Source organism: Vombatus ursinus, unplaced genomic scaffold, assembly GCF_900497805.2.
Source record: "Vombatus ursinus unplaced genomic scaffold, bare-nosed wombat genome assembly UNPS02012602.1, whole genome shotgun sequence".
NCBI classification, from domain to species: Eukaryota; Metazoa; Chordata; class Mammalia; order Diprotodontia; family Vombatidae; genus Vombatus; species Vombatus ursinus.
This window is the reverse complement of record NW_020952380.1, coordinates 3879261-3893211: the sequence shown is the minus strand read 5'-3', so window position 1 is coordinate 3893211 and position 13951 is coordinate 3879261. Positions and strand designations below refer to the sequence as shown.

At 36.1% G+C, this 13951-nt stretch overlaps 1 protein-coding gene across 1 annotated transcript in view; it reads left to right on the top strand.

Moving 5' to 3' along the window:
• Positions 1-13951, top strand: part of UST (uronyl 2-sulfotransferase) — a 384341-nt gene that overhangs the window by 218847 nt on the left and 151543 nt on the right. Inside the window, exon 3 of the mRNA XM_027857975.1 lies at positions 609-764. Coding sequence (XP_027713776.1) covers positions 609-764 — 156 coding nt within the window. The remainder of the gene's footprint in view (positions 1-608; positions 765-13951) is intronic.

Genomic DNA, 13951 nt, shown 5'->3' with positions numbered 1-13951 from the left:
TTGGATTAGAGCTAGCCAGCTGCTTCCTTCTATAAAATTTCCTCCATCCTGAGCTCTTAGCATTGAAATAGATTATTTAGTACTGAATGGAGGTTAGGGAACAGGCAGAGTTTTATGAGGGGGTATGGAAAGATTTAAGTCTGGTAATGCACACTTTCCAATATAACTTCTTGGCCTACCAAAATCATAATCCCGAAATCATGGATTTCTATATTGAATTCCTCTTTACTGAAAAACTCACAAAGAATTTCATAAACAGTGTAAAAATTTGAATAAAATTTACCAGTCTCATCTATAGAAATAGTTATATAAGTATACACGTATATGTAAAGAGCAGATGTATTTGACTATATATATTTTATGATAAGGACATGTTTATATATATCATATATACCTATGCAAATTACATAATTGCCTATGTGAAAAATGAGAGAAATAATATACCCACATACATTTTAACCTTTATAACATTTTCTCAGGTAATATAAATGGGTTCATCACTTTTGCCTTCTGGCTTACCAAGGCTGTTACTGTGAATCTGATGAAAATACAAAAGCCATTATCAGTTTTTATTTACTATATTAATTCCTTTCTTTTTCTCTTCCCAGGTACTTCCTTTCCCGAGCCAAGTGGTATATAATAGAGTTGGAAAGTGTGGGAGTCGTACTGTAGTCTTACTTTTGAGGATTTTGTCAGAGAAACATGGATTCAATTTGGTTACATCAGACATTCATAACAAAACCAGACTGACCAAAAATGAACAAGTAAGTTGATCTTGTCCTTTGTTAAATTCTGTCTTGTTTTACTTCATTCATCTAATTGACATGTGTATTTACAGAATAGTTAATAACTTACCAGACATGTATGGCAGAATTCTAATTTGATCCTGTGTTTTTTCTAGAGCATGTAAGGAAATAAAAGTAAAGAATTGTGTAGGCTTCTTTTTTTTTTAAAGAAGAAGGTTTCTCTGAAGAATTCTGATGCAGGGCACGGTGGAGAGGACCTATGGGATGTGACAAAGTCTTGGTTTAAAAGACCTGTGTTCCAGGGAACACAGGTCTCTAATATTTGCTTGATTTGTGACCTTGGGAAAATCTCTTAACCTTTCTGGTTTCCATTTTCTGATCTGTAAAACAAAGACAATAACACTTGCAACACTAAGCTTACAAGGTTGTTGTGGAATCAAATAACAAAATTTATATAAACTGTTTTATTTACCATAAAGACCTATGTAAATGTGTGGTATTATTAATTAATTTATGAAAAATGAATAGTCAGTGAGTCAGTCAGCAAGCTTTTATTAAATGCTTACTCTGTATCTGGCACTGTGTATAAATCACAAAAGATTGCAGTGCTTGTATATAAATATATGTGTGAGTGTGTGTGTGTGTGTGTGTATGTGTATGTGTGCACAATATGGCATGATCATAGCAATCCCAAGACATTTTATTCCAATATTCTACATTGGTTTTCTCTTACTAATTTCCTATATCTCTACAGATATGATGGCAAGAGAAACCTCTCTTTTCCAGCATTTCTGTTTTTTTTTTCCTTTTGTCAGACACATACCTGATAAAAGGGACAATAGGTTTAGCCCTATTGTGTTCCATTACAACGCTACCAGAAGAGAAAGCTCATTATACTGTTAAAAAATCAGCTTTTTGAGGTGTGATTGTTGTGTGCGAGCACCCCTCACTACTACCACCAGTGATGTTTATCTGACTGGCCACGCCAATCACACCCTCAGGATGGTGCAGCTAAGAAAGCACATTAGAGCTTTAGTCAACCAGAGAACCATTACCTTGGGCAACTGAGCTCTCCATGAATGAGAAACTCAATCTGTTAGCCACCTTTCTTGATTTCTTACTGTGAACAGAACATCAGCTAGATGTTTTGAAGATTTAAAAAAATAAGGAGAGAAAGACACTATGATATGATTGTATTTTATAGGATCACATTTTCAAACTCAGCCTTAAATAAGGTATTCCCTTCTCCTAGTGTACTTCGCTTTTTATTGTTTAGTCATTTCAGTCCTGTCCTGCTCTTTGTGATGCCATTTGGAATTTTCTTGGGAAAGATGCTAGAGAAGTTTACCATTTCCTTCTCCAGCTCATTTTACAGATGAGGAACTGAGGCAAACAAGGTTAAGTGACTTGCCCAGGGTTATATAGCTAGTAAAGGTCTGAGTCTGGAATTCAACTCATGAAGATAAGTCTTTCTGATTCCAAGCCTAGTGCGCTATCCACTGCACCACCTAGCTGCCCCCAGTGTGCTTTGCTAATTGGCATCAAATGAGCAGTGATAGCTGGATTATATGGTCTGTGTTCTGATCGTCACGGCATATTTGAGATCCAGATCAGAACCATGAATTTTGCATTATTTGTTACTTGGAGACTGTTCCATGGACAAAAGTCATTTTACTGGATTGTTATACTTCTGAGTGCAGCCAGGTGGATTCACCCTTAAGAAAATGTAGTCATCAAAATTATTTGTTATAAATTATTGCATTTTGTCTCTTCCCAAATTTAATGATTAAAATGCCTTTGAAAACATTCATAGAAAAATGTTTGCCCATGATATGATATCCCTATTAAAAGCCAGCAAAATATTATTTAAGTGCCATGCTTATACCTTAGACCAGGAAAGGAAAAAGAAAAATATTTTCTTTGATATTTAAGAAACATTTATTCCTAAAATAAATCTTTTTGTACAGAGATCTATCAGGTTCTCTTTGACTATTTGACCTGGTGGATGAGGAGGAGTAATGAGCTTATCCTGGTGACTCCATTTTAACAACTTAGATTAAAGGCACTGTAAATAGGGAGCATATGTTGTAATTTGTTTTATTGTTGCTCACAATTTCATTATGATTCGGTTCTAAAGCTTGAGGTTTGTTTAATAAATGTGCTTTAGGCTCAGCAATATTTAGGAAGTGCAGAGTAATTCATTATGCTTTGCAGTGGTCTGACCCTTTGTAAAACAGTGTCTAGTTATTGCTTCCAAAGCTGAAAAGAGATGTCAAGAACATGGAGAGAGCATCAAAGGTAATTAAAGGGTTGGAAAATGAGATGTCCAAGAAAAGTTAAAGGTCTGGAACAGAGAAAGCTGAGGAAAAACAAATAACAATTTCCAAGTATATCATGGTTTTGTGTTGGGTTTTTTTTTCTTCACATAGACAGTGATGACCAGCTGTTCTCCATTTCCTCTGAGAACCAAAGGAGGGGAAATAAAAATAAAATTAAATTGACAGTATGAGGGACTTAGCTTGGATGGGAAGATTAACTTAAAGCCAGGAGGATTATTAAATACTAGACAGGACTTAGAAGGTGGTTTTCTTAAAAAAAAAAAAAAAAGGTAGGTTAAATTTTCATGTTTGAGATGTTTTAGGTGTTGTCTATCTAGTGGCTAGAAAGATAGAGAAAATGTTCTCTTAAGGTTTTTTCCAGCCTTATGATTCTGTGATATGTGTGTGTATGTGTGTGTGTGTTTATTTCAAGAGAGAGACAGAGAGCTATAGATAGATAAATATAGATATACACACATATGTACTATATAACTCAAATGACTGATTTTTGTGGCCAATACAACTTGGCATAGATTTTCTTACATATTTATTCTAAAATCCCAGTATATTTCAAGGCAAGTTATGAAAACTATGAGAGCTAACAATAAGGTAGAAAATATAAGTTCAAAATGTCAACTGAAAAACAGAAAGATAAGAGTAGATGTTCCTAAATGGTGGACAAGCTATGTCTGGTATTTTACTGCAGTGACTGCTATTGTGGAGGGAAGAGAAGGGTGGATGGAGAAAGTTGGAGGTGACAAGGAGCCAAATGAAGCTTTAAATTATTTCGTTATCTTAATAGAGATCTTCTTGGCCACGCGTGCATCTATTTCCTATAAAATCAAGGCAAAAACAAAAACAAGTAAAAGAAATACAATTTTAACCATAAGTAGCCAGAGGAAATTATCTTTGCCATAGAAATATATACTGCTCCTGCTCATTTATTAAATGATTAAGTTTTTTGTTTTGTTTTTTGTTTTTTTTGGAGGGGGCGGTATAGGTGGCGTAGCCAAAGTTCTTCCATAATTGTTGGTAGATATTCTCCCTAAAATGTTTTGAGTGAATGAATTAGCACTTTCAAAGTGTGATATCATTTAGGTTCTTCATTAAGACAATATCAAGTTCAGTCTTCCATTACTCACTGGCAAGCAACTACCCTTAATAGGAAAATGGTATTTCATTTTTAAAATATTTTTAATGGGACAGTATACTAAAGAGATCGTTAAAGGGGAAGCAAGAGTGAAAAAGGTGAAATGTTAGCAGGATGGTAAAATTCCATTACTGCTGACCTTATAGGAACATAAATAACCTTTCCAATTCACTTTGTGGGAAACTGCATTAGCACAGCAATATGGGCTATTTCTGGCCAAGCCATAGACCTGCACTGCATAGAATGCAAATTCTATAATAGCAAAGTTCATTATGACATCACTTCAATATGAGAATTCAATTTAACAACCTTCAGGAAATAGAATTTGATGAGTTTGAGGAAATTCAGAACAGTGGAAAGAATAGTCTCTAAAGTCAGAACACCTGAGATAAAACCTTACCTGTGATATTTGGTTTTGTGTAAGTTACTTAACTTTCCTTGGGTTCAGTTTCCTCATCTGTAAAATTATGAGATTTTAGTGGATAACTTGTGAGGTTCCTTGTAGATTTATATCATGGGTAGGGAACCTGTGGCCTCAAGGCCATATGTGGCCTTCTAGGTCCTTGGGTGCAGCCTTTTGATTGAGTCCACGTTTTACAGAACAAATCCTTTTATTAAGGGGATTTGTCCTGTGAAGTTTGGATTCAGTCAAAAGGCCACACTTGAGGACCCAGAGGGTCACATGTGGCAGTTCCCCACCCCTGGTCTAGATCTAGGATCCTGAGAAAACATATGGACCTTTTTCAAGACATAATTCCTGGTTACAAAAATGTACATAGAAAAGTTGAAGACTTCTTTTCAAAGTAATGCTGTGTGCCCAACCATGATTCCAGAGGACTAATAATGAAACATGCTACCTGATGTCTTGTCAGAGAGGTAAAAAAAAAAAAAGAATCAGACTTTTTTTCAGGATATGGGCAATGCAGAAATTCATTTTGCTTGGCTATGCATGTTTGTAATAGGGTTTTATTTTTCTTTCATTCTCAGTTGGAGTTAAGGTGTTGGTGTAGAGGGGAGAGAAAGTGGATTTTTGCTGATTGAAAAAAATAAATTTCAAAGTAATGCTGTAAATATAATAAAGGTGAAATGGCATGAAGTATATTGCAGATTATTTCATTTCTAGAGGCAGTGATTTAAGCTAAAGTGTCAATGACTAAATGCTTGACTTTTTTCTCTATATGAGTGAGTGCGGATCTTAAACTGAAATCACCCTTTGTTGAATCATCCAAGGTATTATTTCACTAGAAATTTAAATTTGCTTCTGCTATAACTCAGCAACTGCTTAAGCTATCAAAGTTATATAAATTGTTCAAAGGGTGGGAGTTGAGGATCTTTTAACATAAATTCTATGTTGAATTAGTTTTACAATGATTGAAAAATTAGGGTTTTTTTTAATACTACTCTCCTCCAATGCCCTGCACTCCATTGGAGTAAAACTGTGTCTATGAGATATGACAATAAAGTAAAAAAAAACTTTTAAAAAGAAATTAATCAGGCATACACATTCATATCATAAAATATTAGATTGGAAAGAACTTGAAAGTTCATCCAGAAGCAGTGTGGTATAGGAGAAATGGTAGACTTATGGGCAAACTCGATTTGAACCCTAGCTCTATTACTGACTACCTTTGGGACCTTAGATGAGTTGCTTCCTTACTCTGAGTCTTAGTTTCTTCATCTATAAAACAAGAAAATTGGACTAAAATCATCTCTAAGGTCACTTTCTTGAAATCCCCTAACATTCTAGTCTAAGAACATTTACAATACATAAATTCATTTTATCATATTCCTGACAACAGGCATTTATTAAACATTTATTACATGTCAGGTATTGTGCCAAGCACTGAGGATACAAGAAAACCTAACAACAACAACCCAAAAATATGGATGCAGAGAATTGCAGGCAAGGGGACAGCCAGTGAAAAGGCACAAAATTGAAAGATGGAGTGTAACATGTGAGAAACAGCAAGAAAACCAGTGTCACTGGAATACATGGAGGGTAGCAAGGTAGAAGAAATATAGGAAGGAACCAGGTTTTAAAGACCTTCACACGCCAAATAGAGCCCAGGGTAAGGTAAGGCTACAAACATTTAAGTGCTTACTACATGTCAGACATTGTCCTAAGCACTGGGGATATAAATACATATAAAAAGACAATCCTTGCTCTCTAGAAACTTGCAATCTAATAGGGAAACACAGTGCACGAAAGGGAGCAGCAAAGGGAAGAGGGGAACAGATGTAGGGGATGTCACTGGGGCACGGTTCCTCCCCAGGAGGAACTCACCAATGGGAGAAGGAGGCTGGTATAGCAGAGAAATATTCCAGAGAAAGAAAGCCACAGAGTCTGATGGATGTTTTGGTGATTGCAGATAAGGCAGGGTGTTAAAATCCAGAATGTCATCAGCACAACCATGAGGTGTAAAGAAGGAGTATAATTCCAGATGAGAGGTAGACTATTGAGTTCCAGCTCATAGTCCAATTTGACAGGAATAAAGAATGTGTGGATAGGGAGTAACATGAAACATTTAGAAAGTTAAGTGTGAGACATATTGTGGCAGACTTTAAATGCTAGAGCTGTAATTTTTCTTTTTTTTAGATTTTTGATTGTGGAGGCAAAGGAAGTAGGGGAGTGATATGATCAAGCCTGTGTCTTAAAAATATTAATTTTATAACTGTGTAAAAGTTGAATTATAAAGAAGATAAAACAGAAGCAAAAGACTAATTAGGAAGCATTTAAAATCATCCAAGTAAGAGGTGATTCAGGTTGAACTGGGAATGTCATAATATTTGTGGAGAGAAGGATATGGGTGGAAGAAATATTATAGAGGTAGAATCAATAACACATGGCACCTGATTAGATGAACATAGTGGGATGAGGCAGGGAAGAGTCAAGGATGATGATGACATTGTAAACTTGGGTAACTAGAAGAAAGGTGGTGTCCCTAAGGGAAAAAAACAGGAAGGTTTGGAGGAGGGGTGGACTTAAGAGGGAAGATAATGAGTTATTTTGGACATATTGAGTTTGAGATGCCAGTGGATTATCCATGTGGATATATCTAGCAGGTAACTGGCAATACAGGATGCTAATTCAGGATAAAGAGTAAGACTGGAAATACAGATTTGGGAGTAATTTGAGCACAGATGATAACTGAACTAACTGCAATAATGAGATTCTCGAGAGTGTGTATGTATAGAGAGAAGAAAAGAGAGTCCAGGATAAAGCCTTGGGGAACACTCATAGTTAATGGCAGGGGATTGGTGATGATCCAGGAAAGGAGAATGAGAAGACCAGTAAGAGAGGTAGGAGAAAAACAAAGAGAAAACAGAGGTATGAAATCCCAGAGAGTAGAGTAGTTAAGTAAAAGCAGCTAAGAGGTTATTGGTAACTCTAAAGACACAGAGACAGAAGTTTAATGTCATGGGGTTGTGAAACAGATTTCAAGAAGTGTGTATATATATATATGTGCATACGTACATATATACACACATGCATACATATACATGTATATATATGTATATGTATATATATATATATATATATATATATATGTTTGTATCTTCCAATTCATTTTTCCATTTTCTCTGCTCTTCATAGACAGATTCCCAGAAAGAGTTGGTATATTTGTTGGCATATAGGTGGGTGGATATATGTGTGTGTGTGTGTTGTATGTGTGTATGTATATACACATATATACACATACACATATATGTGCATGTGTACGTATACATATACATGTGTATATATGTGTGTACATATGCATACACATACATGTGTACATTTTCCAATTTCTCTTCATAGACGAACTAGAAAAAGCTGGTATATTTGTTGTCATATGTGTGTATATGTATGTGTATTTATGTATATGTGTATGATATAAATATACACATAGACACACACATAAATATGCTCCAGAAGATTTGAATCTGTCAGCAGCTGAGAAGAAGTCAGTGGATAAAGAGAAACTGAAGATGAAAGGTATGAATGGAAGCACAGTGGTTCTGAGAACCAGTCTGTGTACAACTTTTGAACAAATCTAACAAATGAATCTGACCATTTCCATAGCAGGGTGAATGACTGTTCCAAGTCTCTGCCAATGATATTGTCTCACCCTTAACTAAAAGCTGCAGTTAGAGTCATTTGGGTAGCTTTTTACTCCAATCTCAGAAAATGTGAGTTTGCTCACAGCTTCTATGTCAGTATGACACAGAACTGCCCGTTTCCAGTATCCTGAACTCTATGGTTGTATTTTTGGGCTACACTCTGTAGTACTTCCACTTCTCCTTCAAACTCACTTCCTCACCTAAACTTTTCATACTCAGTAGCCTCTGTTCTCTTTTCTTATCTCCTTCATTTTAGCATTTCATCTCTCCATTCCCAGTCCTGACTTCCATGCTCCGTTACTTCAATGACTAATTAGGATTTCACCCTACAATTCCTTACTACTCCAACCTTCTGACATTCCTGAGTACCTGATGCTCAACCAATATGGTGGAAAGAGAAAGAATACTGGATTTTTAGCCACAGGACCTCTGTTCAAATCGTGACTTTGCAATTTACTAGCTATGATTTTGGGCAAGTCACATAATTTTTCCGGGCCTCACTTTCCTCATCTTACATAAAATAATTGGGTTGGGCTAGATGACCTCTAAAGTCCATCTACCTCTATATCTAGGACCCTATGAGTCTATGAACCCTGGATAATCCCAACCATCTAATTCCTCCTCTGCTCTTGGATGACTTTCACTGGTGAAATCATGTTGATTTCATCCATTATAAATTTATGGTGCATAACTTTAGCTGAGTCTTCATTGTTTCTTGGCAACTCTAGGCATCTATAAAAAGGGGGTCATAATACTTGCATTACCAACCTCACAGGGTTGTTACAAAGAAAACACTTTGTAAATTTTAAAGTGTTATAGTAATGTGAGCTATTATTATTTTGATCCTTTACTGAGTTTCACTGCCTTTAAGGGGGGGGAAAGGCTTAAATGAAAGTATTTCAACAAACTTTTTGGGAGGCAACAAATAATAGCAGGAGAGAAAGTAGAGGAAAGAAAATCAGGGCATTTAAATCTTAATTGTTGAACTGATATAATACCATATTACATTTATCATAGTCCCCAGTTAAGTGAACAAGATATTCCCTTAGGTTGAGTAGATTAATTTGGGGGTGATTGCTCAATGTAAATAAATCTGATTTTATATTAATTCAAAAGGGCTAACAGGCAGCTTTCATGTATTTAACACATTTCATTTGCTATCCTAGACACCTTTTACATGCTGCATTTCCTCTACTAGATGGCGGGCTTCAAGAAGGCAGAGGCCATGTGTTAATTAATCTTCTTTAATTTGTAAATTAAATCAATTTGTTTATATTTTTAAATTTTTAACTTTGTTAATTAAATTAATATTTACTTTATTAATTTTATTTTATTAATTTTATTTTATTAATATTTAATAAAACAATAACAATTGTTGATATTTAATCTTATTTAATTACTGCCTAGCATAGCACTCTGCACACAGTAGACATTTAACAAATATTTCTTGGACCATATATATGTAAAGTGAACCATATGAAACGTATTTCAGTGAGGACAATTAAAAGCATAAATAAGATGTTCCTTTCTTCAGGCAGTATACAGTCCATATCTTCTATTTTTTCTTTGTACTTTTAAAACCGATTCTGGTTGGGGGGGCAGGGGAGAATGGGAGCCTCCTTCTTCCCATTTCCTTGGAAGTTTATCTGTGAAACTTACCTGCTCATGCATATTTGCTTCTGTGAGTTCTCATTTTGTCTTTGGCGTGGTCCATGTTCATCGGTGGCTCACCACCCTTTACCATGTGTGAACTACAATTGGAGCTGGGAACCCCAGCAGGTCCTGAGTCTTACCCCTACCTCTCAATCCAAAAAATTTCCTGAAATTTCCAATACTGTGAGTTGGATGGGATTCAATGGTGTATAGTTTCAGGTAATACGCTAAAAGGAAAATGTAATACATAGTCTTCAAAAGACAAATAAAATAATTTTGGTAGGGACACCATGATTAGGGGAAAAGAGAAAAAGAAATACAGTAGAAAGATATAGGTATAAGAAATGTTTTCAATCTGCATATTTTTTAAAATATGTAATCCTCTTTGGCATAATAAGGTTAGTCTATTGGAATAGAGTGGAATCAATGTTAAACATGTGTCTTATCTACCTGGTAACATCTGCTTCACTAGTCCTGGCTCTAATCTGATAATATAGGAAGATATTTTAGAAGAGGATATTTTGATTTATGTTTCATATAGCAATGGGTACACGGCAGGAAAAAAATCAGTGATTTATCTTGAACACTGAATTTTACCTAGGCTGGCTTCAAGCCAATGATTCTATTCTATCATTACTTGGTGACTATATATACATAACAAAAATCAATAAGATAAATGATCCAGAACTTTTAGCCTTGACTTGTACATTTTAAAATCCTTCAACTTATATAGAAATCTCATGATGAAGGTTAAGATGGAATCCAGTGGGCATGTAATCCATCTTTCAGCCATCAGAGAGTACTCTCAGGAAGTCAGCAAATATTGGCCAAGTGCCATTTTTTAGGGACAAGATAATCTTTGAGGCACCCTATGGGCCATTCAAGGAGTAGAAGACATTGTCCTTGCACTCTAGGACCTTGCTCTTTAGAAAGGCAGGAAAGTTACATTACAGTACGAGAAATAACACATCAAGATGCTAGGAGACATCATTGTTGGTACATGTCTAGTTACCAAGTAAATTATACAAGCAAGTCCTATAGAAATTAAGAAAATGGAGAGCTCTCATCAAGTTAGGGAAATGAAGCCAAATCAGCCATCATTTATTAAGTGTCTGTAGATATGTGATAGATATGCAAGGTCTTTTGTTAATAAAAAGGGGATCAGACATATCTAAGAGGCAGCTGGTAAAGTGCCTTGCTAGTAATTCATGCCCCCCTATGAAGTATTTGAGTCAATAATTACAGCTCTTATCTGGCCATACTGCTTTCCAGTTTTACAGAGAATTACATTGTCAGTCATCTCCATTGGTAGAAGTATTCTTTATTAATATAATTCAAACTTTCTGTTTCTTATGTGAGTCAATTTTTATTTTTATTGCATTGGACTTCTTGTGGCCAGGAAGATAAGTGGAAATTTTCCATATTCTACATTTTGGGGGGAGTTTGGGTTCTTTCTCATCTTTAGCGAATAGTCAGTAAACAAGCATTTATTAAGTGCCTATATGCCAGATGCTCTGCTAAGAAAGGCAAGCAAAACAAAACAGTTCCTCTTCTTAAGGAGTTCACAGTTTAATGGGGTAGAAAGTAATCAAACAACTTTGTATAAACAATATATACTTATGCATATATATACACATACACATACATACATATGTAGACATATATTCATCATACACATATATACATACACACATATAGTGAATCAACAGAGGCATCAAAGAGGATTGGCAAAAGCTACTTATAGAAGGTAGAATTTTAGCTGGGATATGAAGGAAGTCAGAGACAGCAAGAGGCAGGAATGGAGAGGAAGAAAATTCCAGGTATGAGGGACAACCAATGAAAATGCATAATCAGGAGATAGAGTGTCTTATGTGAGGAACACCAAGGAACCAATGTCACTGAATTTCAGTGTACATGGGTATGAGTAAGGTGTAAGAAAACAGGAAAGGTATGAGGGGGCCAAATTATGAAGGGTGTTGAATGCTAAGCAGAGGATCTTATATTTATTTCTGGAATTGAAGAGAGCATTGGAGTTTATTGACTAGGTCACACTTGTGCTTCAGGAAGATCTATTTTACAGCTAAATGGAGAATGGACTGGAGTGGAGAGAGATGAGTCAGGGAGCTCAAACAAAAGGCTAATGTGAAAGTATAGGCATGAGATGATGGTGGCCCACACCAAGGTGGTAGCATTATCAGAGGAGAGAAGTAGGCCTATGCAAGTGATGTTACAAAGGTAGAATTGACAAGACGATGACTGGTTGGATGTGGGGTATGTGAAAGAGTAAAGAGTTGAGGGTGACACCTACATGACTGGGAGGACTGTGATATCTTCACCAATAAAAGGAAAGTTCAGAAGAGGAGAGAGTTTTGGGGAAAAGATAAACGAATTCAGTTTTGGACATGTTGAGTGTTAAAATATCTCTAGGACATTGGTTTGAGATGTCCAATAGGCAGTTGAAGAAATGAAACTAGAGGTTAGGAGAAAAGTTAGTGCCAAATAAATAAATCTGCAAATCAGTTGTGTAGACATGATTCTTGAACCCATGGAAGATGATGAGATCACCAAACAAAATAGTATAGAAGGAGAAGAGGAGAGGAGAGGAGAGGAAAAGATAGGAGAGGAGAGGAAAAGATAGAAGAGGAGAGAAGAGAAAAGAAAAGAGAAGAGAAGCTCGAGGGATACCCACAGTTAATGAGTATAATCTAGATGAAGATCTAGTAAACTACACTGAGAAGGAACAATCATACAGGTAGGAGGAAAACCAGGAGGGAACAGTGTCACAAAATCCTAGAGAGAAGAAAATATCAAAGAGAAAGGGGTGATTGACAGTAACAAATGTTGAAGAGAGGTCAGAAAGGATAAGAACTGAGAGACGTCCATTAGGTATGGCAGTTAAGAGATCATTAGTAACTTTGGAGAGCTATTTCGGTTGAATGATGACATCAGGAACCAAGCTGCCCAGAGTTAAGAGGAAAGTGAGGGGAAAGCTAGTAAAGACGAGGGTTTTAGACAACCTTCTTAATGAGTTTAGCCAAAAAAGGAAGGAAAGGTATAAGACAATAGCTAGCAGAGACAGATAAATCAAGTGAGCTATTTTGAGAATAGAGGAGGCATGAGTGTGTTTTTGTAGGCAGTAAGGAAGCAACCAGTAGTCAGGGAGAAATGGAAAAATAGTGAGAGCGGGGATGATAGAGGAGGTAGTCTGCTAGAGAAGATGGAATAGAATAAGATTACTTGTGCATGTAGAGGGGTTTGGACTACATTTGTAAGAGAAAATGGTGAAGGAGGAAGACTTCTGAGTGATGTGAGATTAGGAGCAGGGAGAAAGGGGAGTTTTTTAATGAATGGCATCTTTTTTTTCAGTAAAAAAATGAGGTAAGATTCTCAGCTGAGAGACTGAGAAGAGGGGGAGCCCCCAGAAGTTTGAGGAAGGATGAAAAGCTTTAGAGAAGGGTGCTTTGGTAAGTGGAATAGTGAATCACTTACAGAGGTATAAAAGGATTACTTTGTCACAGTGCCAGTCTAGTTGAGATTATATAACATAAACTCATAGTAGACCCAGTCAGCACAGTTTTGTGATTTTCTGCTGCTCAGTTCAGCAGCACATAAATAGGAGCAAAGGAAGCAGATGTTGGGAGTTATCCAAGACTAAAGTTTGTCAGGGAAAGAGTAAGGAAGATGTGGGGATTAAGAGTAGAGATTATTGCAAAACTGATCTGGTTCACCAAGGGTTCAAGATGGGAAGGAAGGCATGTAGAAAACAAAGGAAAGGAGGTAAACAAGGAACTATTAAATGCCAGATAATGTGCTAAGCATTTGACAAATATTATCTCATTTGATCCTCACAATAACTCTGGGAGGGACATACTGTTATTATTCCTATTTTACAGCTGAGGAAACTGAGGTTAAATGACTTGCCCAGAGTCATAAACTAGTATCTGAGGTTAGATTTTAACTCAGATCTTCATGACTCCAGATCC